The sequence below is a fragment of the Pseudorasbora parva genome, chromosome 2 (genome assembly GCF_024679245.1).
Source record: "Pseudorasbora parva isolate DD20220531a chromosome 2, ASM2467924v1, whole genome shotgun sequence".
Lineage (NCBI taxonomy): Eukaryota > Metazoa > Chordata > Actinopteri > Cypriniformes > Gobionidae > Pseudorasbora > Pseudorasbora parva.
Genome location: NC_090173.1, coordinates 36,004,346 through 36,029,070, shown reverse-complemented (window position 1 = coordinate 36,029,070; position 24,725 = coordinate 36,004,346). Strand labels below are relative to the sequence as shown.

The 24,725-nt window shown below is 38.2% G+C and overlaps 1 protein-coding gene across 13 annotated transcripts in view; it reads left to right on the top strand.

Annotated features, from left to right (window-relative positions):
* Positions 1 to 3,949: 3,949 nt before the first annotated feature.
* Positions 3,950 to 24,725, top strand: part of caskin1 (CASK interacting protein 1) — a 131,960-nt gene continuing 111,184 nt past the window's right edge. For 2 of the 13 annotated variants that reach the window (XM_067418435.1, XM_067418417.1), the window contains exon 1: positions 3,966 to 4,736. In XM_067418435.1, the coding sequence (XP_067274536.1) occupies positions 4,643 to 4,736 (94 nt within the window). In that variant the 5' untranslated portion in view covers positions 3,966 to 4,642. Of the gene's footprint in view, positions 4,737 to 24,725 lie in introns of all 13 variants that reach the window. The other 11 variants (XM_067418427.1, XM_067418441.1, XM_067418454.1 and 8 more) reach the window with 8 other exon arrangements.

Sequence of the window (24,725 nt, the reverse complement as noted above, 5' to 3'; positions counted from 1 at the left end):
TCACTGTGTTTTCCTCCTGTCTGCTGTCAGTTCTAGCCAATCAGATGATTTAACCTCTCTTAACCCCGCCCATCTTTTGTTAAAAACCCAAAGCGCACGAAGGCGTCAACAGAGTTTCTTGGCGTCAGACAAAATGTTAATCACAAAATAGGGACTGTTGTCTTTCCGATATTTGCAAATTGTAACAAAACTGTCCGAAGCCCAAGACTTTCAGAAGGAAAGTTTAAGACCAACGTTGGCAGAATGCGGAATACCAAATTTGCTGTACAATATGAGACTAGACTCGTATTTCATCAGCTGAATGGTTGCTGATAGGCCTACATACCAGTTTTGTAAGCAAACCCATCTTTTTTGTACTCTGGTTCACTGTCTTTATGGGGTCTCGATAGACATAATTATTACTGTACAAATTGTATATTCTATCCCCTTACACTAATCCTACCCCTAAAACTACATTACACAAAACTTTTGCATTTTTACATAAAAAAGTGAAATAAAAAAAGATTCTGCCCTATATACAATAGCTGTCTTCAGCCATTAAATATACTATAATTCACTTATCTTACTGTTTAAACACTCTTTAAAAGGATATTAACAGCATTTTTGTATTGTGTAATTTTGTATTGATTATGTGCTGAAAGGCTTTATGTTAATAGGTATAGCCTATGTATACATAATAAACTGGTCTTTTTCTTTGATTCTTGCAGCTGTAAATAGAAAACTTGGGGTCTAGAGAGAGTTAGATTCAATGAGGGTTTGAATCTCAATGCCAGCAGGAAATGACTGACCTCTAACCTTTAATCGTGTGCCATAATAAATGTCTTTCCATTGCATTGCTTTCCATTGACAGGGAGGTAGAAGAAGCTCACCCTTGCTTGTTTGCACTCTTTTGTTTGAATAGATGAATATAAAAGAACTGTATGAGAATTTGCGTGAATGTTCACTGTAAAAGTAGTCTTAATAATGTGGGTTTTGCATTTTGTAGGATTTTTGTTGATGTCAAATTGTCTCAAAGATCTGACACAAAATGTGCTGTTATTATAACACATTAGTGTTTAAGATCTAAACACATTTTGTGTTAAGGTGGTTAACACTGGTTGAGTTAAGACTCATAAAGACAACTATGCTGAAAACAAAACTGTTATTTGTTAATCCCAATGTCTTTCAGAATATCAATTGTTTAGTTGGTGCTGAAAAATATTTCTCCTAAAAGCTTTCAGAACAGAAGACCACATGGAATATGATATTCTCATGTGATGGAGTTAAACATTGGTCTTTAGACAGGTGGTAGCCGTAAGAGGCCTATCTCACCCATTCACTGCATTCTATCTGCAGAAAAAGACTGACAGCTGAAATGTAATGTGCCTAGTGAACACTAGAGGTCTGCACTATGCAGGATGTGTTGGCATTTTAGAACAGATTTTCTGTTATGTACCACTGGGTGGCGCTGAATCACAGTCAACAGTACAGGGTTTCTGGATAGAGGATGTGCAGGTAGACGTTTGATGAAAGTGAATGGCTTTTCATATGTTTATCATCGTTTAAAATATGTTAAAATATTTGGGCAAAGTTTTTTTTAAATGTTGGGCAAAGAGTTATATCTTGTGTTGTTGCTAAGAAACCAGTGTGTTGCAGAACATTGTGGAATAATAATTAATAATTCACATTATTATATGTTTAAATCAAATTATGTGTACCATGTACAAATCAGAGCTACAAATAATTTCCCAAGGTCACTTATGAAGATGAAACATTGAATGGACTTGTTTAGACATTTTACTCAAACTGTATGTTTACACAATAAAATGACAATAGCTCTATTTCCCCCTAAAACAAAAATAATTCTGTGGTCATTTACTCTACCCCCTGTGGTTCAAACCCTGTATAAATGTCTTCTTTAAAACAAAGACTGGTTTTGGATTTGTGAAACTAGGCCTGTGTTTCACAGAAGAAAAAGTCATACAGGTTTGGAATAGGGTTGCAAAGTTTCCATAAAATTTCCAGGAGTTTTTGGACATTTTCTGAAACTTTTGGAATGTTTCTGGAAATGTACTGGAAATGTTCAGACCCTTTGCAACCCTTTTTGGAACAACATGAGTGAGTAAATGATAACTGAACCATGGGAGAAATATCCCTTTAAAGACTGGGCAACAGGATCAGTAACATTCATTGAGCAGTTTTCTAATTTAAAAAAAAAAAAACTTATAATATTAAAGTAGCCTACAGTTTTCTTGTTTTAAGGTTGTAAATCAAGTAGAATTAGGGTTAAGTAGAATAGAAAATGACAGTCTCTCTGGATCCTGCTCTGAAAGAGGGACATTGTGACTGGGTTATAAGACTCTGAAATAAACCCCGTGTAGTTAAGACAATAACTCTGACCAGGCATTCAGGGAACAGTTTTGTTTTGTAGGCTTCATGCTGCCAAACTCTTTTTGTATCCTACTTTGTAATCTTCAGGCTCCTTCAAACTGAAGAACTGACAGCATTGCTGGATCTGAGTGGTAAGAAAAACAAAACTGTGTTATTTTATGTCCTGTACTCTTTTAACAAAGCAGAGGAAAATGGCATGAAACAGTGGCATCATAAAGACGATGCAGGCCAGAAATGCTCAATCTTTATCTTGGAAACCTTATGCTGCCATAGAATCACAACATTACTTTAAACTGACTAGTAGCCTATCTATTTGTATGTTACTTTTTTATTTTTAGTATTGACTTTAGTATTGAATTTTAAAATGTACACTTTTTAAATATTTTTCTAATAATAATTAATAGCTATATTTCTTTACTTGTTATTTTCTAGAATTATAATCCAATAGAAACAATGCAATATAATCACTAATAGTTTTTCATTAGCCTACTTACTACTAATTACACTCTAAAAAATGCTGGGTTAAAAACAACCCAAGTTGGGTTGAAAATGCACCGACCCAACAATTGGGTTGTTTTAACCCAATGGTTGAGTTGTTCTTACCCAGCAATTGGGTTGTCTTAAGCAACATTTAACCCAACCACTGGGTTAAAACAACTCAACCACTGGGTTAAAACAACTCAACCATTGGGTTAAAACAACTCAATTGTTGGGTCGGTGCATTTTCAACCCAACTTGGGTTGTTTTTAACCCAGCATTTTTTAGAGTGTATTATTTCATATTTACTTGCATATTAGCACCTTACATTTTTTGGGACATAATGACTCATCAATGGTTACATTTTGTTCATATTTGTTACTAGTGACAATTTAGCAAATTGACAACTTTTGCCACTATTACTAGTAAAGGAAGTAGGGACGAATTAAATACATACACTGTAAAAAAATATTGTTGTTTTTTGTTGGTTTAACTTAAAAAAGTAAGTAACCTGGTTGCCTTAAAATTTTGAGTTTATTGAAATTAAAAATTTGAGTTGATACAATGAAGGAAATTTGTTTAATAAATAGAAACTCTAAATATTTTTGTATCCCAACCACATAAATTGATAAATCATGAAAATAGCACTATTTGGCATGTTTCACTGCGTCATCAGAAATAAAACACACACAATTCCCCAATATGCTTACAAAATCTTTTAATAATATTTGAATAAAGGGTGTCGAATCTCACAAAATGTTCATTGTATTAACTCAAAATTTAAATTTCAATGAACTCAAAATTTTAAGGCAACCAGGTAACTTATTTTCTAAATAATTTTTTACAGTGTACTTATTGTGACTATTGGATTGTTTACTTAAATAATTACTAGCATAATAATGCATAATTCTTTTTAAAGCAGTAAAGTGAAATGGGTTTCCAGTGCACAGGTAAATTATATTTTTGTCCACCTGTAATCCACCTTTGGAGTTGCATATAGATGGCTACACTGTAACATTGTTTTTAAACAAGATCACAGTAACAACGTTCCCAGTGCCAGCTAGACGAGTAAGGATGTTTTCAACAGCATGCCTTAGACCCCTTAGACCTACAACAGAGCACGAATGTAGACTCGTAGCATGTGGCTGTCAGCACTGGAATATGGGGGTGTTCCTACACTCTGGGACCGCCCTCTGGATGAAGCGGAGCCATTTACCACAGCAATGTCAGCCCAATCCACGGCTGGGGAAATGCACATTGCACGCTCCTTGTGTATTTCCATCGCAGCATAGAAAATAACGGTTCGAGTACTACGGAGCGATGGCAACACCGACTGACGTGTCTTCAGCACAGCCTCACGGATCCCAGGAAAAAAAGCTCGTGGGAATTTAAAGGAACATTAAATGGAACATTGATTTTTCTGTATTTTAAAGCACCGCATCAACTCCTCTCACGCCACCAAAACGTGATTGAAGCTGATTTATCTGATGATGCTTTTCTATCGCAACGCAGACTGAAGGTCCGGTCCATCACCGATGCGTTAATCGCAAGTCCTTCGCCGTGTTGCTTATTGTCTTCTCGACATCGGAATAAGAACATCTGTGATTCATAGGAGCCAGCTGCACCAGCTCTATAGTATTCGAGCATCCTTCCGCCTGTGTGCATCATCACCACCATCATCATCATCATCATCGCGCCCTGCAGCTCCATCGCAAGAGGGAGGATCCGCAGAGGAGATCTCCGGGCAACACCACTCAAACGTTCAGAGGATGCTTTGGATGTAAAATAAATAACGATGGGGAAAGATCAGGAATTACTTCAAGCGGTGAAGACTGAGGACCTGATGACGGTGCAGAAGCTCCTACAGAGGCCCAAACCTGGGAAAGCAAGTAGGTCTTGCTTGTTTTTTTTTTTTTTTGTTTTTTTTTTGTGCGTTTGAATTATTACTTGCCATGTTGCCTTGGCTGGTAGGCAAGAGATCGTAAGTTGTTGTACTTTTTGATGAGAAGGAGAACTTGCCCTACCTTATAATGGTCTAGGATTTCAATCAAGCTGTTAAAAAAAACAGAATATGTTGTGTTTTGGGTGCTGATGTCCTCACCAAGCTTCCTAATAGCTTTATTAGCAAGGTCAATGAGCTTGGTGAACATCTTGGTTTTGCTGGTCCATCTAAGTACATAAACCAGCATGGCAAATTTGGCAATTCATTACTGGTCTTTTTCAGAAGAATAGAGGGGTCCAAATATTGACTGCTGTAATGTTCTAGACTTACTATATGGAGGAGAACAACTGATCCTGATGAGCATCACACACTGTTTTATTTTAATCAATGATAAAAAATATATATTTTTGAAAACCCAATATATCCAATTGATTTGCAATGTGATTATTTAAGAGGTAGAATGATGTTTGTGCATAAAACAAGAGTTATGAGAACATTTTAGGGGTTGGTTTGCAAGTTAAATATCTTTCAAGAGACAAAAAAGTCTAGACAAAGCTGTTATTAATTATTTTTAGAACTGAGAAATTGGTGGTGGTGGTGTGTGTGTGTGAGTGTGTGTGTGTGTGTGTGGGGGGGGGGGGGGGTAGTGCAAACTAAATTTGTTTGGCAGGTTCACAATATCATATGAAAATCAAGCGTGAACATTATGCACACATGGACTGAGCTTCTCAACGATGTTCTGCAGTGGATACCACAAACTGAGGGGCCTGCACATCAGGATGCATTTGTGCTGGTCTGCTTTTCATCTCCTCCACCACATCTGTGGCATTATCAACAGCATTTCACACAACAGCTCTACTGAGATTTCTTTGTCTTACGTGCCTGTCTGCGCTGAGCACGTTTGGATTATAATAACCCCGGGGGCTCAAGGCAGAGAGCCACAGCCTTCATGACGCTCTTCTGAGCACCAGGCTGTCTCGACACTCGTCTCCTTTTCCCCCCTCTGCCTGCTCTCCAGTGTGGCAGCAGCACACTCCTGCTCAGCTAAACACTGCCCCCTGTAATGATGGGGTGAACGAGCATGAGGTGCATCCACATCACTGCACTTTCACAATAGGAGTGAGAGGAACGAGCTGCCAGTGAGCTTCATCACTTGGCTCCTTGCCACCGAAGCAACACGTTGATGTATTCTGTAAATGCTGACAGCTTTTTGACATTGATTATGTGCAATGCTGCTCTGGAAAAAGTGTAATCTTGGAGTATTCTATCTTTTATAGTTGGTTATTTCAGGTCATTGATTATTGTAAGTCATTTACCTTATAGGAAGACAAGGGCAAGTTCAAACTTTCTGAAAATCTGTGTTGAGCTCACATGTTCGTGTAACATAGTGCTTTTTTTCTCACACAAACAATAAATCTGCTTCTTCAAAAAGAGAGTGATACGCCTCTGTGAAAGTGTTGTTTAGCTTTTATGTAAAGCTCCACCTCTGTATTGGAAACACAAAGCTACCCAGAAGCCAATTAGTTCCAGTCACAGCAACTGCAGTCTCCTTTTTGACAGTGATCGGTTGGGCTGGATGCTCTCTGTGATCTGTAACAAAGTTTTGGTCAATCCAGTACCTGCATTTCTCCTGATGTTGTTGTTTTTTGAAAGTCCTATGTCCTATTATGATGGAATATTTTCTTATCTTATTAGTTTAAGATACTTTTGACTGTAGCTTTGAACAATCAAGTGTCTGATGGCAATAGCTTTTGGCTTTAAAACCTGGTATATACTTTGGTGATGCCAATATTGAGTTTGACAGAAGGTGTCAATTCCCTTATACATGTGTAACATTTTTTTAATTAGTACAGTTTTATTTAAATGGGACCTATTATGCAAAATTCACTTGCATTTACACAACACCCTTTACATGGAGTTTGAATGTAAATGTGTGTTGCAGACAGTGTGTATACAACCACCCGTGTGAAAATCTAGAATTTTAACCCCCATAAGTACACCTGCATCTACTGACTAGCTAATAAAAATGCATATGGCATATTGATCAACATGAAATGGCGCTAAAACTTAAAAACGATACACCTCAAGCTCTTTTCTCTGACAAACAACTTCAGGACTCGGATTTGAGACGCATTCCATTTGAAACTAGACAAGAGTAAACGCATCTGGTAGTTAAAGTCACATGTAAATTTTACTCCTCCTAAAAGCTAGATATGACAACGCTCCATGCATAAATGGCCCGCCGCAGATAAGTTGCTGAGTATCTCTTCATCAAGCCGACGTGCATTCCACCAATGAAAGTTCAGCATTGCATCCTGAAGCTCAACAGAGAATCATCTTCATCAAAAGTACTGAGACTAATTTATCTTACCAGTGTTACTGCCACATTCCCTCATTGTGGTCTTTGATCTTGAAATTAGCTGATTATAAATGAAAATGCAGATCTGTTCTGTTGCTTCTATTGACATGCGCTCAGCTGATTTGCATATAGATATTGCATAGCCTATTGAAAATTGGATTTATATTCGTTTTACAGATACGCATTTATGTGACAGGTGAGAATGGAGCTGTTTTAATCAATCCGATGGCTGTCTGATCTGTGAAAACGCTTAAAGTAAGCAGTCTATCTGTCTGTCTGTCGCATGCATCATTATATCTTGTAAGATATTGGCAATATGATGAGGTGAGTTCAGACAACAACATAAAACATTCCTCAAAAAGTGAAACGAAGCTGCTGGCCGAGCTCATATTTGCACTCACTGCCAGTCAATATTAAGACAGTGGCTTGGAGCCCTGTAGCTAATCCAAGTAATCATTACTTCCACTGCTTAGTGTGATGATTGAATTACAGTGCAGATGGCTTTGAGTGAGTCGCAGAAGAGAGAGAAAGAAAGGAGGAAAGAGTGCTGGGAGGGAAAGCAAGAGAAGCAGAAATAAAACGGCGGAAAGACATCAGTTGCTCTGACACAACGAAACGTTCACTTCTCACTGGATGGTTGGCCAGCTTTGGGGGATTTTAGTGGTGAGCACAACTTTAGTGCAGATGTCTCACTCAGAAGCATTTGTTTCTTACTGGGGGTGGAGCTACTTTTCTGTTCATTTATCTGCAGTACTGAGGTCTGAATTCTGAGGTGTTAGTATGTATATGAGCCCAGAGGGAGAGTGAATTGGAAAAGAGTGTTTCCAGACGATTTCTGAGCAGCATTTTTCCACGTATTCAGCACATTCTCCACCTTTTCCAAAAGCATTCACTGCAGAACCCTAAAGAAAGAACACCTGGAATACAGTATATCTTATCACAGGAAATTGATGATTGGTTTCATTAGCATGAAGCGAGTGGAATATTGCAGAGCGTGACTCAACATTCTGATGAAGACATGATGGGATGGGTATCTATTCTCCTCCTCTACAACCTGTTCACATATCCCAGTAGCAATTAGAGCCGAGCTATTTTAGCAGTCGAAACATATGGGCTCCCAAAGGAAAAAAAAACTCAGATTGTTGTAGGCCTTGCTCACTCCGCTTTCCTCTGGCCGAGTGAAATTTGGAGTGAAGTAAATCTGGTGAGAAAATGAATGTAGGTTTATAGTGTGTAGTGTAGTGAGTGCTATGGATGACTGTCTGCTGCTCTGAACCAGTACAAAAGTACTGATGCTGTTGGAATTGGTAGGTTGTGGTTGGAGGATTTTTTCCCCCCACTGTTCATAAGCTCAGAGTGTGCAGCGGGTCTCCATGAAGACATCCAATTTCTGTGTGACCATCCAGGACAAGTGTAAATGAAATGTAGGTGGTTGACATGACATGCTTTATTAAATGTCTGAGGGTGGATATCTTAAAATATACATATCAATTAAGTATTGTTAACTAAATGTATATGGGTTCAGTAAGTACTCACAAATCTCTCTGAAGAGCTGAACATCAAAGTACACGTTTGCGGTCGTTAAAAAAAAAGATTTGAGTGTTAAAATTAATTTTTCCTCTGTATATACTAATAGAGTTTAGTGAGATTATCAGAAACGAAACCATTTGGCATCATTCAATTATACATTACAGCAATTATACAATTACAGCAATTATACATTATCATTTCTAGATTTGCTTGTATTCACCATTTAGTATGAAGCCAATGCATATGCTGAATATTAAGCATATAAAACACATTTGTCTAAGAAATGGGTAATTTTCTACGATTACTACTGAGCTGTGAAATAGACATTTATTTAGTTGCTGTTGAGTCAAAGCAGCATTTGATCAACAAAAACAACAAAAAAATCCCCAAATAACATTGACGGACACACGAAAAAAGTTAAGTGCTGTCGATTTATGACAGATGATAACGTTTTTTTATTCTGTTGTCTTGTGTAATTTAAAAGTCATTTGGTGTGATACTCAAAATAAATGTAAAATGTTTTTAAGGCTCAATTTGTTAACATTACTTAATACATTAGGTATCACAAAGTAACAATAAACAAAAATGTTATTGCATTTATTAGTCTATTTTAATGTTAACTTATATTACTATTCATGTTAATTAGTCATTAGTGCATGAACTGTTATAGTATGTTAACATTAGAACATTACATTATTTACTGTAAAATGTATAACAATTTTGCCCAAGCAAGGATAATAAAGAGGTATCGGTTATCAATCGTATGTGTAACACAACAATAGCTGACTTAAAAAAATTGTCAACCACCCATTGTCCTGTTTTTGCCTTGTGTCCCCTGGAGCATTTACAACACATGACCTTAATCTGGGGACCTGACCCACATAATCCTGAAGGTAGAGGGGGCGGCAGCATTCTTAAGCACATTAACTGTTGCTGATTCCTCCCAGTGTGCTCCTGAACTACTCTGGCATGTATACATGTGCTTATCACTATCACTTTGATCAGACTCCACATCATGGTACACATTAAATCTGTTTACGTTTCCTTATAATAGCCTTAAGTGCATAATTGTCGTTTGGATGATTATAAAGCCGTAGTTTCCTTATACATACAAATCAGCAAATTGGATGTTTGAAAGGTTGAAAAATGCCCTTGTACCGTTAAAAAATCCATAAAACCTTGTGCTGTTGTGAACAACGAGAGGTGTGAAGAGAAACAGAGGATGCTGTTATGTAACCTCACACAATGGAATCGTGGGTATGGTGGAGGTGGGTGGACAGAGAGAGAGGCTGGAAAAAGTGGACTGTGTGTTTTGTCATTTCTTATATGCTGCAGTGCTTAAGAAAATTGTCTGAAAACTAAAAATGTATCTGAATGTTAACAATTGAAATTAATTTAAGGCTTATTTTTTTAAGTATTGCAGCGCACATTCATATGTGAATATTCTTTGAAATTGTGTATCTGTATAAATTCTATAATATTTAATCAAAGGTAATTTTTAGTGTTACACCCTTTTTTTTTTGCAAATAATTTTTTCCCAATCAATTTTAAATGTTAATGTTGAAATGTTACAGTATTTTTTTTTCTAATTCAGTAATGCCTTCACAACATGCCCCACAGATTTTCACATTTTTGCTAAACCATTGGAAGTGCACATGGACACATTATTGTTAGTATATGGGTTTCTAACGACAGACAGCCGCTGCACAAGTCATTAATCATAATCCTTACTGCAAATAAACAGATTTAATGAGTGACTCACTAAGAGTGACTCAGTAAACCCAATGTTACTGAAATGAAAGAATCTTGAGAGATATTGAGGATCTTCACATCCAGATGTTAGACTGGGGTGAGCTGACCGACAGGCAGCTGTGTGGAGAATTGCAGCTGTTGGATGAGAAATAGTACTGATGTCTCTGTCTGGAGGCCATGTTTGCCGGGCTACAGCAGATGAACAGATCTCATATCCAGAAAACCTGAATCCATCTGATCCTTACAGACTCAGGCATGATTAAAAGTTCCCGTCTGGAGCGTGAATGAGGAGATATTGGGTGGATATGTGCTCATGGGTCTAGCAGCCATAAAATCTGGGGAGGAAATTTGCATAATATGATATCATATAATTTATCGAATTATAGATAGATGCACGTAATGCAGGGATGCATTAAACTGGTCAAATTAAAGATTTGCTGTTGCCTTTTCAATGAATCTATGAAGCATCACCAACAAACTGTGTTTTCAACACTGATTACAATAATATTGTTTCTTTAATCAGCAAATCATATTAGAATGATTTCTGAAGGATCATATGATGCTGAAGACTGGAGTAATGATGCTGAAAATTCAGCTTTGCATCACAGGAATAAATTACATTTTTAAAACATTTAAAGGTGTCATTAACTGGCTTTTTAAACTTTTTATACTGTTGTCTGAGGTCAACTAATGATGTTTGTGTGTTTTTTACATTCAAAAAAATCATAACTAATAACTAATAGGCTATTTTCTACACTGGTTTTGAGGCTCTCTCCTGAACGCTGGGTTTTGATGGGCATGTAACTGGAGACTTGGAAGTAAACGCCCACAGCTAGGATTGGATAAGATTTGCATATTTAATGAGCTTAAGCTACCCTGTCAGTTCACGAGGGAGAGGAGAGAGTGAGAGAAGCGGCAACTAGAAAGTTTCTCTCGATCGCAGGGCTCATAAACGTCTTTATCAAACACAATATTTTATTTCTCATCGAGCCACGATTGATTGGACTATTAGTTTTATACATATCCTGCAAGATCGGACGATATAAATGCAAACCGCGTGCACGCACACACACGTTCGGCGTGCTCGCCGCCCTTCAGATGTCAGAGAGAGAATAGCAGAACAAGAACAGAATATTTCATCGGGATTCATCGGCCGACCAGCTTTTGCGAGTTTATATTACCATGACCTTTCCTATATCAAAAGCTCAAGGGAAAGTTGATTTCTCAATTCATGACCCTTTTAAATAGAAAACATCTGAATCGCAATGCTATTTCACAATTTTTAACAATTAATTTTTATCAAATAAAAGCAGCCTTGGTGAGCATTTCAAGAGACTTCTTTCAAAAACATTACAAAAAACCTTATATATTCACAGCATTATGTTGTTATGCTCACTTTTAGAGCCATAGTGCAAAAAACAGGAACAATTTTGTCGTATTGCATTATAGGGGAAGCACCATAAGTTATGCTGTAAAGGTTCTGAACAGGTGGGCTGTTCAGGGAACATTATATTCTTCTGACAGAACTTCAGACATACTGTCAAAATAATCTCCCACACATTCTCCAAGAGTGTCGTCTTTGCTTTCCTCGCTCCCAACTATAGGATCGGTTCATTTGTATGATTTTTCTCTTGAATAAGCCTCTTGCCGCTCACAAGATCACACTTTCCCAGTGGGGGCGAGTGAAGCCAGGCATTTGTCTCAGCCACAGACCCAGTCTGTTGAGGAAATGGACGTTCCCCCCTTGTGAAATTAATCTTCCTTCCAGTGTAGCTCCAAGTTATTTCAATCCATTTTAGTCTGAGTTCATTCTCTCCACTCAGGTCCACTTTTAATATATCATAACTTCTGTTAATCAGTCATGCGCATGGCAAAGGTCATTTTGAACTGTTTTCTTTGCCTGTTCTCTTTTAGTGATAATTAATTTTCTAATGGACTCCTGATGATGTTATGTGTTACAGCTCAATCAAACAGAGGGGATACTTTTTTTTCCCCAAGCTTTTCCATTAGATCAAGAGTTGCTTGAAATAACATTTTTTTAATTATAATCAGATTTTCCAATTTTGTTCTACAATGCTTTATTCTCCACCTCATCTCCCCATGCTCATTTTATAGAAAAAGCTAGCCTGTAATAATGGATCTAATTTAGCTTTATGATAAAAGGTTTTGGAATGCTCTTTAAGATCTTCTGGTCAGAATTGCATCCAGGCACTGAATGTTGAAAAAAAACATTTCCCATTTGTCTTAAGTTCAAAGAATTATTCCACTGTTGTTCCCACGATAGTGAAAGTGCTCGTAGATGCTTGATGAGAGCGATGTTTGCATAAACAACATTTTCTTTGTGTTGTGTGATGTTGAAGGTTACAAATATCATGGAGATGGTCTACGGTCAATAACTAAAGCCTTTTCACACTAATTAAAACCCTGGAGGTCTTTGTGCTATTGGTGCTATTATTTTTGTAGGCATTTATACTCCATGTCATGGTATCCAACAGTTTCTGCACTACCATTATTAGTTGCCTTGTATATTGTGCCACTGCTCATTTGCATAAAGTTCAATGTTTCTTTTAAAAAATGTCCTCCAGATACTTTGTCTTTGCCAATCACTGTCAGTGTGCACTCCCCTTTAAGACATAATCTCCTGTAAGGTTGTTTCTTTACAGTGCTTTTAAAGAATCGGCAGTAAGAATTAGCACGTGGAGCACGTGGTGGTATTTAATCGTGTAAAAGACTAAAATTTTAAATTTTAAATGTCTTACTCCAAGTTTTTACTGAAGCACCCCTAAAAGGGGGCTAGCCTCACCCATGCCTACAAGGAAAGCAGAAAGCAGCATTTTGTCTTGCTGAGTATTCCAGCCATCTGAAACTTTTGAACCACTGTTCTTGAAAGGCTCTTTTTTGTGTGCCAAACTGAGTATGAAGGTATTGAGACAGTTTTAACTGTTTAGGACCAGTGTCCTTATCCCCTAAGTCTGAACAGCTCTCTTCTGTCTCTGCTGCTTTTGCTTGGAGCTCTCTATGTTGCCCTCTCTATATCTCTATGTTGCCCTCCCTCAGTCTCTTCATTTCTTTCACTAGTCAATTCCCTCTCATCGCTTATGGACTCTCCCTGTTGTTTTCCTCCTCCTTTATTATGAACAAATGTGGTGTAAAATAATATTACAAAAAAAAAAATTGTAATATAGGCTACTTAATGCCAATAAGTTTGTATAGGAGTACACACACATAAACAGGAGTAGTTACAGTTTTGCTTGCCACTATTCACTATATGTCAATTTATTGTTGTTGTTTCCTCACCTGATTCTTCCTGCATGCTCTCCCTTTCCCTTTCTCCTTCACCATCTCCCTCTCTTTCCCTTGGCACTGACAATTATACACAAATATATTGTAGGCAGAAGAGTTGAGGTCAGTCTGTCATGTCACAAAAATGAGACCATGAGACCATTTACAGATTCTAAGGATATGATCAAAAGGCACACAGAGGTGTGTCATTTTAAATGTCTTTATTATTATTGGGCTTAGAAACTTTTTAAATGACAAATTCATTTCACATGAGAAGCTTGAGTTTTTTCACTCCAAACGCCAGGACTTCATGTTTCCATGACGACTGACCAGAAAAGACGCACTTGACGTCATGTTTACATGACTCTCGATTGTTAAAATGAGTATCAAATTAACAATAAACTTTAACAGAGACAAACGTACGCACTACACAGGTACGCAGTTTATTTGTCGCGCTTCTGTTTTTGTTTCCCGCTCTAGCGGTTAATAAACAGAACTGCATGCGTCTTGCGGAAGAAAATTGTAACCGGCGTTACTTCTCTCCGTTTATGACTATGGACGATAGGGGTGTGCATTGGCACTGCCTTCACGATTCGATTCGATTACGATTCACCAAGTAACGATTCGATTCAATTCGATTCTACGATGCATTGCGATGCATCAAAATTCTACTGCACACAAAGCAAATTTTTCATCAGTCATGAGGCAATACAAGCAGATATTAAACAACAGGTTGTATTGGCTGCTATGTGTCTCCTGTATCTTTGACATAAAAGTTATTAAATAAAATAAAATGTAATTAAATAAAATGCAATTAACCCTTAAATGCATGACTGTTTCACCATTCTTACATATTCGTTAGCCACCCAGATCTATATTTAACATGGATAGACCTCTACCTGTCCTGATAATATATAAAACTCCTGATTTTAGAGTAACAGCTACAGAAGAATAAAATAAAACCTATTTCGTGACCTTTTGGAGCTTGGAAGGATTCAGTTTGAGCAGATGTTTAATACCATCATCATATGACCTCGTCAGAGTTTACCAGTAGATTCAGCATCTGCGTCATATTCGCGATCTCCAGCATATTCTCCAAACTCATTTTCAACGTCTTCAAAATCAATATTTTGATCACTGACAGCTTCTTGACCACATCCATCATCAAGAGACAGTGACACTAACATATGATTGTGTTTAGTACTTGCTCTCTGAAGTAAATCACTGAGCCATTTCAAGTTTTGCAGATTATAATTATTGTTTCGTTTTCTGTCAGAGGTAACTATGAGTGAAACGTCACTTCATCATTGGGTATCAGACATTGCCACCTTGTGGAATAAAGGGGAATTGCACATAATCGATTATGGCACTTTGCCGCATCGATGCTGAATCGTTCATGCCCCGCATCGCGATGCATCGCCGAATCGATTATTGTTGACACCCCTAATGGACGAGTCACCCAGGTCCGGTGCTACTCCACAGCGGCGGCGACCCGCCGGATTAAAGTAGTCAGAGAATAAACACTTATTATAGGTATACCACCATGGTGATTCAGGATACTGACTCCAGTACTCACCGATATGGTTTCGAAATCGGAACAACTCTAGGAAATAGGAAAGAAGTGTCAGACAGCTTACAACCGATCACAACACTAACGTTACATCACAGGTTCTCACTCTGCGTGTGTTCCGCGCTGGATGACGGTCGTCCTTAGCGGTGCAGGTACAGAGGAGAAGTAGAAGAAGAGAAGAGGATGACACCATCTGAAGCACCCCTAAAATGGGGCTAGCCTCGCCCATGCTCATGCTCAATGAACCACTCACCTTTCGGAGCGGGAAGTTAGGGCTCCAAGTAGAGAAGGTCCGTCACTGCTGTTCCTGCAAGACCCACTCAAAGTGACTATTGGACAAAGCTGGGAAAACGTGCCGTCTTGGAAGATGGAACGCTGCGGAGCCACATCCTCCAATGGAAGGAGAGATGGCAGAATACAGATAAGGACTAACCTAGCTGGGTAGCGCAACATATGACATATGGGGTGGTTTCAACCTGGTTCCAGGGGGGAAAGATCACCTCCAGAGATGACAGAGCTGGCTCTGTCACGGGAAAGACAAGGGGCTAGCCGAGTAGGGTAGCTTGGTACTATGGAAGAATACACATATGGGGTTGCTATACTTAGGTACCACTACATATGGATACACAGCCTACACTCATGTTCCACATGCATATGGTTGTGGAAGAACACAGTCGCTGCATAAGCTTCCTTCTGATCATAATATTAGGAATGTGTGATGCTTGATTTATTTTTAATGAAGTTCCAGCTCATGTGGGGAATACATGTACACGTCTCACATTGATGCTGGTTTTGCAGACACATTGAGATTAAAACACAAAGCTGTGCCTTCTATATTGGATCCGACATGAATGGTGCAACACAATTATGTGAGTAAAACGTGTTTTTTTTTAGTAGTCCCGGGCTATGTGTTTTCCAGACGGCTACCAAAACGTGTGCCCATCAAATAGTGAAATAATATTCGTGGGTGCATGTGTGTGCTCACGATTCACGCTTTTATCCACCGATCGGACGGGCAAAGCAATACAAAAATAATATTCCAATCAATCATGGGTGGATGAGAAATAAATCATTGTTTTTGTTTGATAAAGACATTTACGAGCTCTGATCGAGAGAACCATTCCGGTTGCCACTTTCAAAACAACCCTTTCCTCATGTGAACTGAACTGACAGGGGCATAGATATGACAGGAGCTTAAGCTCATTAAATATGCAAATCTTATCCAATCCTAGCTGTGGGCGTTTACTTTCAAGTCTCCAGTGCTGTATCACGATACATTGACAATATCTATCTAACTATGAAAACAAAATGCCAGTAAAATGGTTAAGTGCATGTTTTCCAGGACTTAAACGTAGCTAGGGCATCTATTATTTTACTCACACTGCTGTCTGCCATCCTGTTAAAAACATTTTTTTTAGGCAACCTGGTCTCACAGAATTCCTTGAAATGAACACGGACCCTTAACTCAGAAATCCGTGGTAGTTTAACGAAATCGCCGAAAATTCAGTGATGGGTTCACGGAAGAAGTGATGCCTATGTAAGTCAATGACAGGCAGCATCCATGGTCCAAACACGGATTCATTCCCAACACACATTTAATTATTTGCATTTGTAAAAGTAGACATGATTTTATGAATATTTATAGCCTACTTTTATATTTCGGAGCAACAACACTCCTATCCTAAACCTACCCACTTATCAAAAATATAAAACACATAACAGGAAAATAAATGTACAGTCACAGTTATTTATAGCAAAAACGGACCAAAAACTGTATAGAAGTATTAACTCATGTTGCATTCCAAGTCTTCTGAAGTCATACGATATCTTCATGTGAAGAACAGAGATGATCTTAATGTTTTAATAGTTGAAATGATGATCGCGCTCCACACCGATGGAAGGGGTGACTTTTTCATTATATATTCGACCTGGATTAGTAACTACTATTGATTCTGCAATAGTAGTTGCCTGGGTTATGTATGTGTGGGGCAGAGCTATCAAAATAGGGCCAAGACCCTTTTGGGGGGTAGGGGCGTGTTTGTTTTGGTGATTTGAAATAACAACAATGGTTACCAGAAAGCACTTAACCCCAATATTTAAGATATTGGTTAAACTTATTTGACTTGCTGTCCACTGATCTGAGGCTCAATGAAGCAGCTTCAACTTGAGCTCTGATACTCCCCACAGTGGCTAAATATAGGATGTGATTACAAAGGGCAAGGTACCTAAGATGTAGGTGGAGTTTGGGGAGGTGGAAGGATGCTGGAACATCTGACACTGCAGAGAGGTAAGCAGCTGCTTATAAACTCTGGCTGTTGATTGAAAGATTAAATGGGCTCCCTCTTCGCTAATTTATGTTTAGGAATTCATTTGGATTTCCGCACTAAGGATTATAATCTGCAACCGGTTATTATTGACCATTTAATTTCATGCCCATTGACCTAGTGACTATGATGTCTCACATCTCATCAGGCTGTGCAGGTTGAGGATGTTTCCCAGTAATCATAGCAGCACCAGCATATTGGTGGACTGTTGGCTGCGCTAATAAGATCAGTTCAAAAATCAGGCTGCTTCTCCTATGTGTGTGCTAATGGTGCCCAACAGGGCTGCAGAGAGCAGGCAGATGGTGCCAGGGTTTACAAGTGCCACACTGTGAGAGCGGTCCTGGCAGAGATTAGGGACGGAGAGCGCTCGTGTTGGGACGCCCAGGAGGAGGATAAAAGTTGCTCATCGCTTATGTTGTTGTCTGCTATGGAGATTCTAATATATATTTGTCTCATTCAGCTCTGTGGCAGTGATAAAGTTGAATGCATACTGCATTGAGCTGAGCATACATTCTTTCAGTCAGGAGTAGCTCTGGATAACAGATGCCTTGTCCTGGGGATCTGTCAGACCCATCCCTTGCTTTTCTTATCATCTCTCTCTCTCTCTCTCTCTCTCTCTCTCTCTCTCTCTCTCTCTCTCTCTCTCTCTCTCTCTCTCTCTCTCTCTCTCTTTCTAAAACAGATGCCTTCGTCCTACAGTGGTGTGTGGGTAGAGAAGGCCCTCCAGCACCAAATTATACTTGACAATTTTTTTAAATCTGTAATTTTCCTAGCTTTCAAAAGAGACATCTTTTAGCCTCATATATTTGAACTCAGCGTTTTCTTCCCTATTGTGACATACAGTATATCTGAGTGAAATTGCTAATCTAATGAGAAAAGATATCATTGCATAAATAAGATATTGTTTTAATGTCAGTAACAATTCTCAAGTTTAATTTTGTAGTGCCTTTAAAGGAGTAGTTCATAGTCAAAAAATAAATAAATAAATAAATACAAATTCTGTCATTATATATGTCATTTCAAACTTGTATGATCTTCTGTAATCTCCCCCTTCAATAGGCTGTTAAAATGGTGAATTAGGCCTAAATGGTAAATGGTGGACTGTGGCAATGTTGAACTTGAGGCTCATATTTGGGAATGAAAAATTCAGAGCAGTTTTGTGAACTGGATCAACCGATTTATTGAAAAGATCAGACTTAAAAGTGAGAAAGCAGCAAGTTCTAATGAGCTTCACCTGTATACCACACCGGTCTCGAGTCCCAAGGGCTGGACTTTCTGTTGTTGTCTTGTTTTAATTTATGCATTAGTCATTTGTGAGGGGCTGTCGCTTTACTTTCGTTTTGGTGTTTGTTTATTTTGTGTTGTTTAGTTTTACGTCAAACGTTTGCAGGTTCCCGTCTCCTATTCTGAACACAAACCTTGTTACAATTACATTCTGGGAAACTTTGCAAGGTCATATATGAATTTGATTAATGTTCCCTTTCCCATAGGTATGTTTGAGTATCTGTCTAACAGTAGCTTGATCACAAACCGGACCGACTACTCATGAATTTGACAAGAAAACTAGAACTGAATAATGACTTCAATCTTGACCCGTTTCTCAAAAAAAACTATTGTTTGGCTTCAAAAGACCAAAAATATAATCATGAGTTATATGGAAACTTTTGATTCTTTCACCTTTTTTTTTCATGAAAAAATAAAACCAGGTTTGGAATAGCATGAAGGAGAGTAAAGCTGACAGAATTATCATTTTTGGGTGAACTATGGCTTTGAAACCATAAATCACATAAGGAGGAGTCGGTTCTGCACTTCTGGAAAGCTACAGTAGTGTTTGAGAGTAGACTGAATCTCAAACATATCCATGGGAAACACTCAATAAATTCATATGACCTTGCAAAGTTTGCCAGAATATAACAGTGAGCCAGCTGCTGAATTACCCTTCAATGTTTCACAGCTAACATTTGAAATACTATATTCCCATGCTCATTTCTGTTGTGGTGTGTCTTTTGACTCCAAATATCTCATTGTATGTCTGTTCACCCCACCCTCAGATCTTTATCCATGGAGATGACTTACAAAAGTGGGTTATTGTGGCAACTTGCATTTCCAGTTTTAGCTATAGAGTTTGTTTCATTGTCGGTGCCTTGTTTGGATAGATGAGAAGCCACACTGATAGCACTGCATGAATATATGATTAGGAAAATACTGCCAGCTTCTAACCAACATCAGACTATCAGCGTGTGCTATCTTAGAGCACAGCTCCAGCTGCTAGGTAAAGTGAAGTGTTAAGCTTAAGTAGAGGCACTTCAGGAGCTTGACAGGGTCTATGAGATGGAACACACTGCAATGCATGGGAGCTATGCTGCAGAGTGTCACTGGAGGACACACGATAAGGGAATACTAGCCTTTAACTAGCCTTTAAAGGGGTCATGAATTGAGAAATAAACTTTCCTTGAGCTTTTGATATATAAAAGGTCATGGTAATATAAGATTATCCTGTAAGTTTCAGAGCTGAAAACTTCCTTGTTAGTCAAAGAAAAGCTTTTATTGACACCAGGCCCAACAACCGACTTGTGCCTGTCATGATAAATGACATGTGTCTACCTGGAGCTAAACTGGATCAACTTCCAAGCAATAAACATGCCACATAAGTTTCAATAAGTTTCCAATATTATAAATGCATGGATTAACTTTATTTGACTTTATATGACAATCACGCAGGCATGGTATAGGGATGAAACGATTACCGGTTTCACGATAAACCACGATAAAATGTACTGACGGTTAGTAATATAGTTTAAAATTGAATTATCATTAAAACAGTCAGTGATTATCACGATTTTGAAAAGTCGCGGTAAATCCTATCCAGTCTGGTGCAGGCGCGCGCAGCACGTGACGCAACGCTGTTTTCTGAGTGAGAAGAAATGACAGAAGGCAGTGACAGCACCGGGAGATTTTTACAGCCTTCCAAAATCTGAGGCGTGGCCATATGTTGGCTTTTACAAAAGTCCTGAGGGAAAATTAATCGAAGATGCTCTGGTCACTCTGTCTGCAGCAGAACATGCCAGAAGAAAGTCTGTAATGGAGGAAACACTTCAAATCTGTGAAATTTGCGAAAGCAAGGCAAGTGGACTTTGACCTCAATACCAAATCTACGTCTGTCTGGGAAATAATAACGTGAAGCTTGAGCCAAAGATGAAGGAACACGTTCAGACACGACTAAGGTGACATTTAAGGAATAACAATCAGGGCCCGCCATTTATATTTCGGCTGTGGCGTGTAACGTTAACACAGTCTCTCACACTAGTCACCTATAGCGCATCTGATATGACTGGCATAAAGTTGGCTTGACGTTCGAGATTCACAAATTTAGGGACCGTCTCTAAAGTTACATACAACATTGGAATGCGCGTTTGTAACGTTATAAAACTGACTGTAAAGTGTTCATCTAGTTGTCGGGTATAATGCACACCTTTTGGATTTTTGATATTTAATTTTAAAAAACCTGTCATGACAATTATATTTCCATAATATGGATATGATTAATTTTACTGGGATACTGTTTGGGCTCATACACAAACTATTCTAGATTTAAATGCGTCATAGCTGATATAGGACACTGATGACAATATTGCTTTAACATATTTATAAAGATAATATTAGAGATTATATTTAAACCAAATTATTATTTATGCATTATGTGGTGCTATTGACGACAGCCAATATAATGAAGGAAATCCCACAGAATACAATCTTGTTTTAAAAAGGGCATAGAGCTGCTTGATTTATTTGTTGTTTGTTCATTTTCAAATATAAAACTTGTTTACATTTTTTCAGTGTGCATTGGTTATTTTTGAACACTATCTCATTTTGACCAAACTATGATAATATTGATAACCGTGATAATTTGTGTCACTATAACCGTGATGTTACATTTCCATACCGTTTCATCCCTAGGCACGGTACAAGGTAACCGTGCCTAGTGTGAGTACACCCTTATCCAGCTTATATGTGGAAGAAATTGTGCATTTGTTTCTTCGTTTGTAACAAGAGACTGGATTTGTAGACAGGAGGAGATTACACGAATGAAAGAAGCAACACACTAATGTGAGTAAAAAATATTTTTTTTTATATATGATAGTACTGCATTGTTACAGATTGTTTGATATCTATTGATTATGTGTACGTTTCTGACTGAATCTACCTTAGCACGCTGTCACAGTGCTGGAGAATCCTTTTTTTGAGGTGTTGTGCTAGGATTCGTGATCACTGATCAGACTCGGACATGTATGGGCCGGGGCTAGCAAACCCCAAAATCCCGGAGCTATGTGTTTTCCAGACGGGCAAATAAGTGTGTTTGATTATGTTTTTATAAAAATTCAAATGAATGCTTCTCCACATGCTTTCAGAACAATCCCTCATGTGTACTTATGGGGGCGCCGAAGCTCATTAAATAAGCAAATCTTATCCAATCCTAGCTGTGGGCGTTTATTTCCAAGTCTTCAGTGCGGCACGCCCATAAAAACTGAGCGTTCCAGGTAGGGATGGGTACCGAAAACCGGTATTAAACGAGCCCCGGGGCAGAATTTTGAAACACCGTTGTATCGTAATTACAGAATCAGCACGATCAGTGATTGTTGTAAAATACAATCTAGCCACTGTTGGTAAATTGTGGGACGCGTTTAATAATAAAAAGAGCGATTAAATGCACAAAAATGTGCGCAAGAGATTGTTTCCAAGTCGACGCGCGCGCTCTGAAATAGCCGCAACGAAACGAGCAAATTACACTTTCGGTTTCACACTCGCGTCTAAACGATCAAATGTACACAAACATCTATGTCAAAATGACCGGCTTGGAGAGTCTATTAAACACAACACAGTTTGTGTCTAAAATGGACGTAGTTATTATGGATATAGTCAGGAGAAAATATAGTCCATCTGCCTATTATCAGTCGCCTAAAGATCTGCACATCTGTCTTAAAGAGGCAGCGGTGTAAATAAACATGCTGACCAATTACTGCGAATTAAACAACCAAATGCAAAGAGAAAATCACTCACAGCTCTTGCATGAATAACTTCAGCTTTAATAAGCATTAATTTGGCTATTTATGATGAACAGTGTTATTTACATTTGATTAGTAGAATTCTTCCTGAATTCTTCCTGTGTGTGTGTGTATGTATATATATATATATATATATATATATATATATATATATATATATATATATATATATATATATAATCTCAAAAAGTACCGATAAGAATACCGTTAAAGTACCGGACCGATAAGCAGTATCGGTAAGAGTAGTAATACCGTTAAAACCTTAACGATACCCATCCCTAGCCAGGAGAGAGAGCTATTACATATTCATTATGATGTTTTTGAATGTAAAAAGCAGCTATATCACCCTGTAAACCAAGGCTTGTTTCCGACTGAAGCCAAGGCAGACTTGGCAACACAGTGCAGTTGAGTTCTTTTGACATTTGACAACTAACATTATGTGTCACTTTGTTGCTCTGATTGGTTGTAGGTCTATCCAATTATCGCCTTTCCTGGTTCGGTTGAAACGCCCCATAATCACAGCCCAATGGAGCAGCAATATTCTGACTAGAATTGAGTAGAGATTCCCCTTCTATATGTAAAGTGCTTTGAGTACCCAGAAAAGCACAATTTAAATTAAACAAATTATTATAATTATTATTAAAAACCAAGCAAACGTCATAAGTTGACCTTAGACAACAGTATAATATAAAAAAAAAAAAAACTCTCAACACACATGCAGGTTTTTTTTTTTGGTTACCCATCATTTCTCCCAATCACTTGTCCTTTGTATGGGAGTAGTGAGTATTTTATTTTTTATTATTTTATTATTTAGATTTTTTTTTTTTTTTTTACAATTTAATTAACTTTATTTTTTACCAATCAATTTCTCAAATAATTATTAAATATCACAATTGGGCCCCAATACTGCTTGTGTCCAGAGTAAATATGTAACTAGGTTGTTTGTGATGATTTGCAGATTATATCCAAAATAGTTTGCTTGATATGTAAAACACTACATTTCTAATGGTTTATGTCCTGAGGACAAGATGTGTGCCATAGTCCTTCCAGCCAACAATTAATCAGCTAGGTTTGAATGTCTGCTGATGCAGCGTTATAGCACTTCATTACATGGATGAGTGGTCTTAATCTATCCTGCCAGTCCTTAAACCACAGAGTCCTCATTATTGCTACTCCACAGGCTCACCCTCCTCTCTCAGTATCCATCCTGCAAGACCACTGCCTTAATCTCAGTGCAATATGCCATTTCCTCCAATGCAAATGTTGGCCTGATTCCATATTCACTGGCTAACTGCGCTTTTGGGAAATGGGAGTGGGCTAGAGTAGTCCTGACCCACTATCCTGTGCAGCACAATGCAAGAAGCCCTATCATAGACAGGAAGGAGTTTGGTTCCTGGCACATGGAAAAAGCTCTTTGTGTTCTTAGAGCAAGCGAGGAAAGGAGCTCGAATCTCCCTGCTGGAGGAGATTAGGCCTTGGAAGAGTTTTAAGAACAGGGCGGTTTTAGTGGCACTGTCGTTCTGGGAGTCATTTTCTTCATATATCCATGTGTTGTGTGTAGCTTTTCATCCTGAAATTCACTCATGCTGGATTTGTTCACTACTTCTTTGACAGAAAATGAGTTTGAATGGACAGTTTACCCAAAAATATCTCCATCATGTCGTTCCCAACCGGTACGAACTCTTTTGAATTCAAAGGTGTATTTTCTGGAAAATTCCCACTATCCTGTGTTAAAATTGCAGTGCAGATGTGCAGCTTAGTGAGTATGCACACACAGGGCTTCTCAGTACATCAGGAGTTTTTTAAAACATGAATGTTCTTGTTTATGTAAATGTAAACCAGTTGTACATCTTTGTACTTTTTTGTTGATCTTTTTCGAGTTGATTTCTCTTTGCACAGGCAAGCGAAACACTGCTTCTAAATATATCGGTTTGGTTTCCTTTTTTTCCCCTTCTCTGTTTTAGATGACCTGTGCTTCTCCAAATTCAAGGCCCCTGCAACATTATTCCTGTGTTTTGTACAGAATTAATTCTAAAGCATATAGACATGCTTTTTC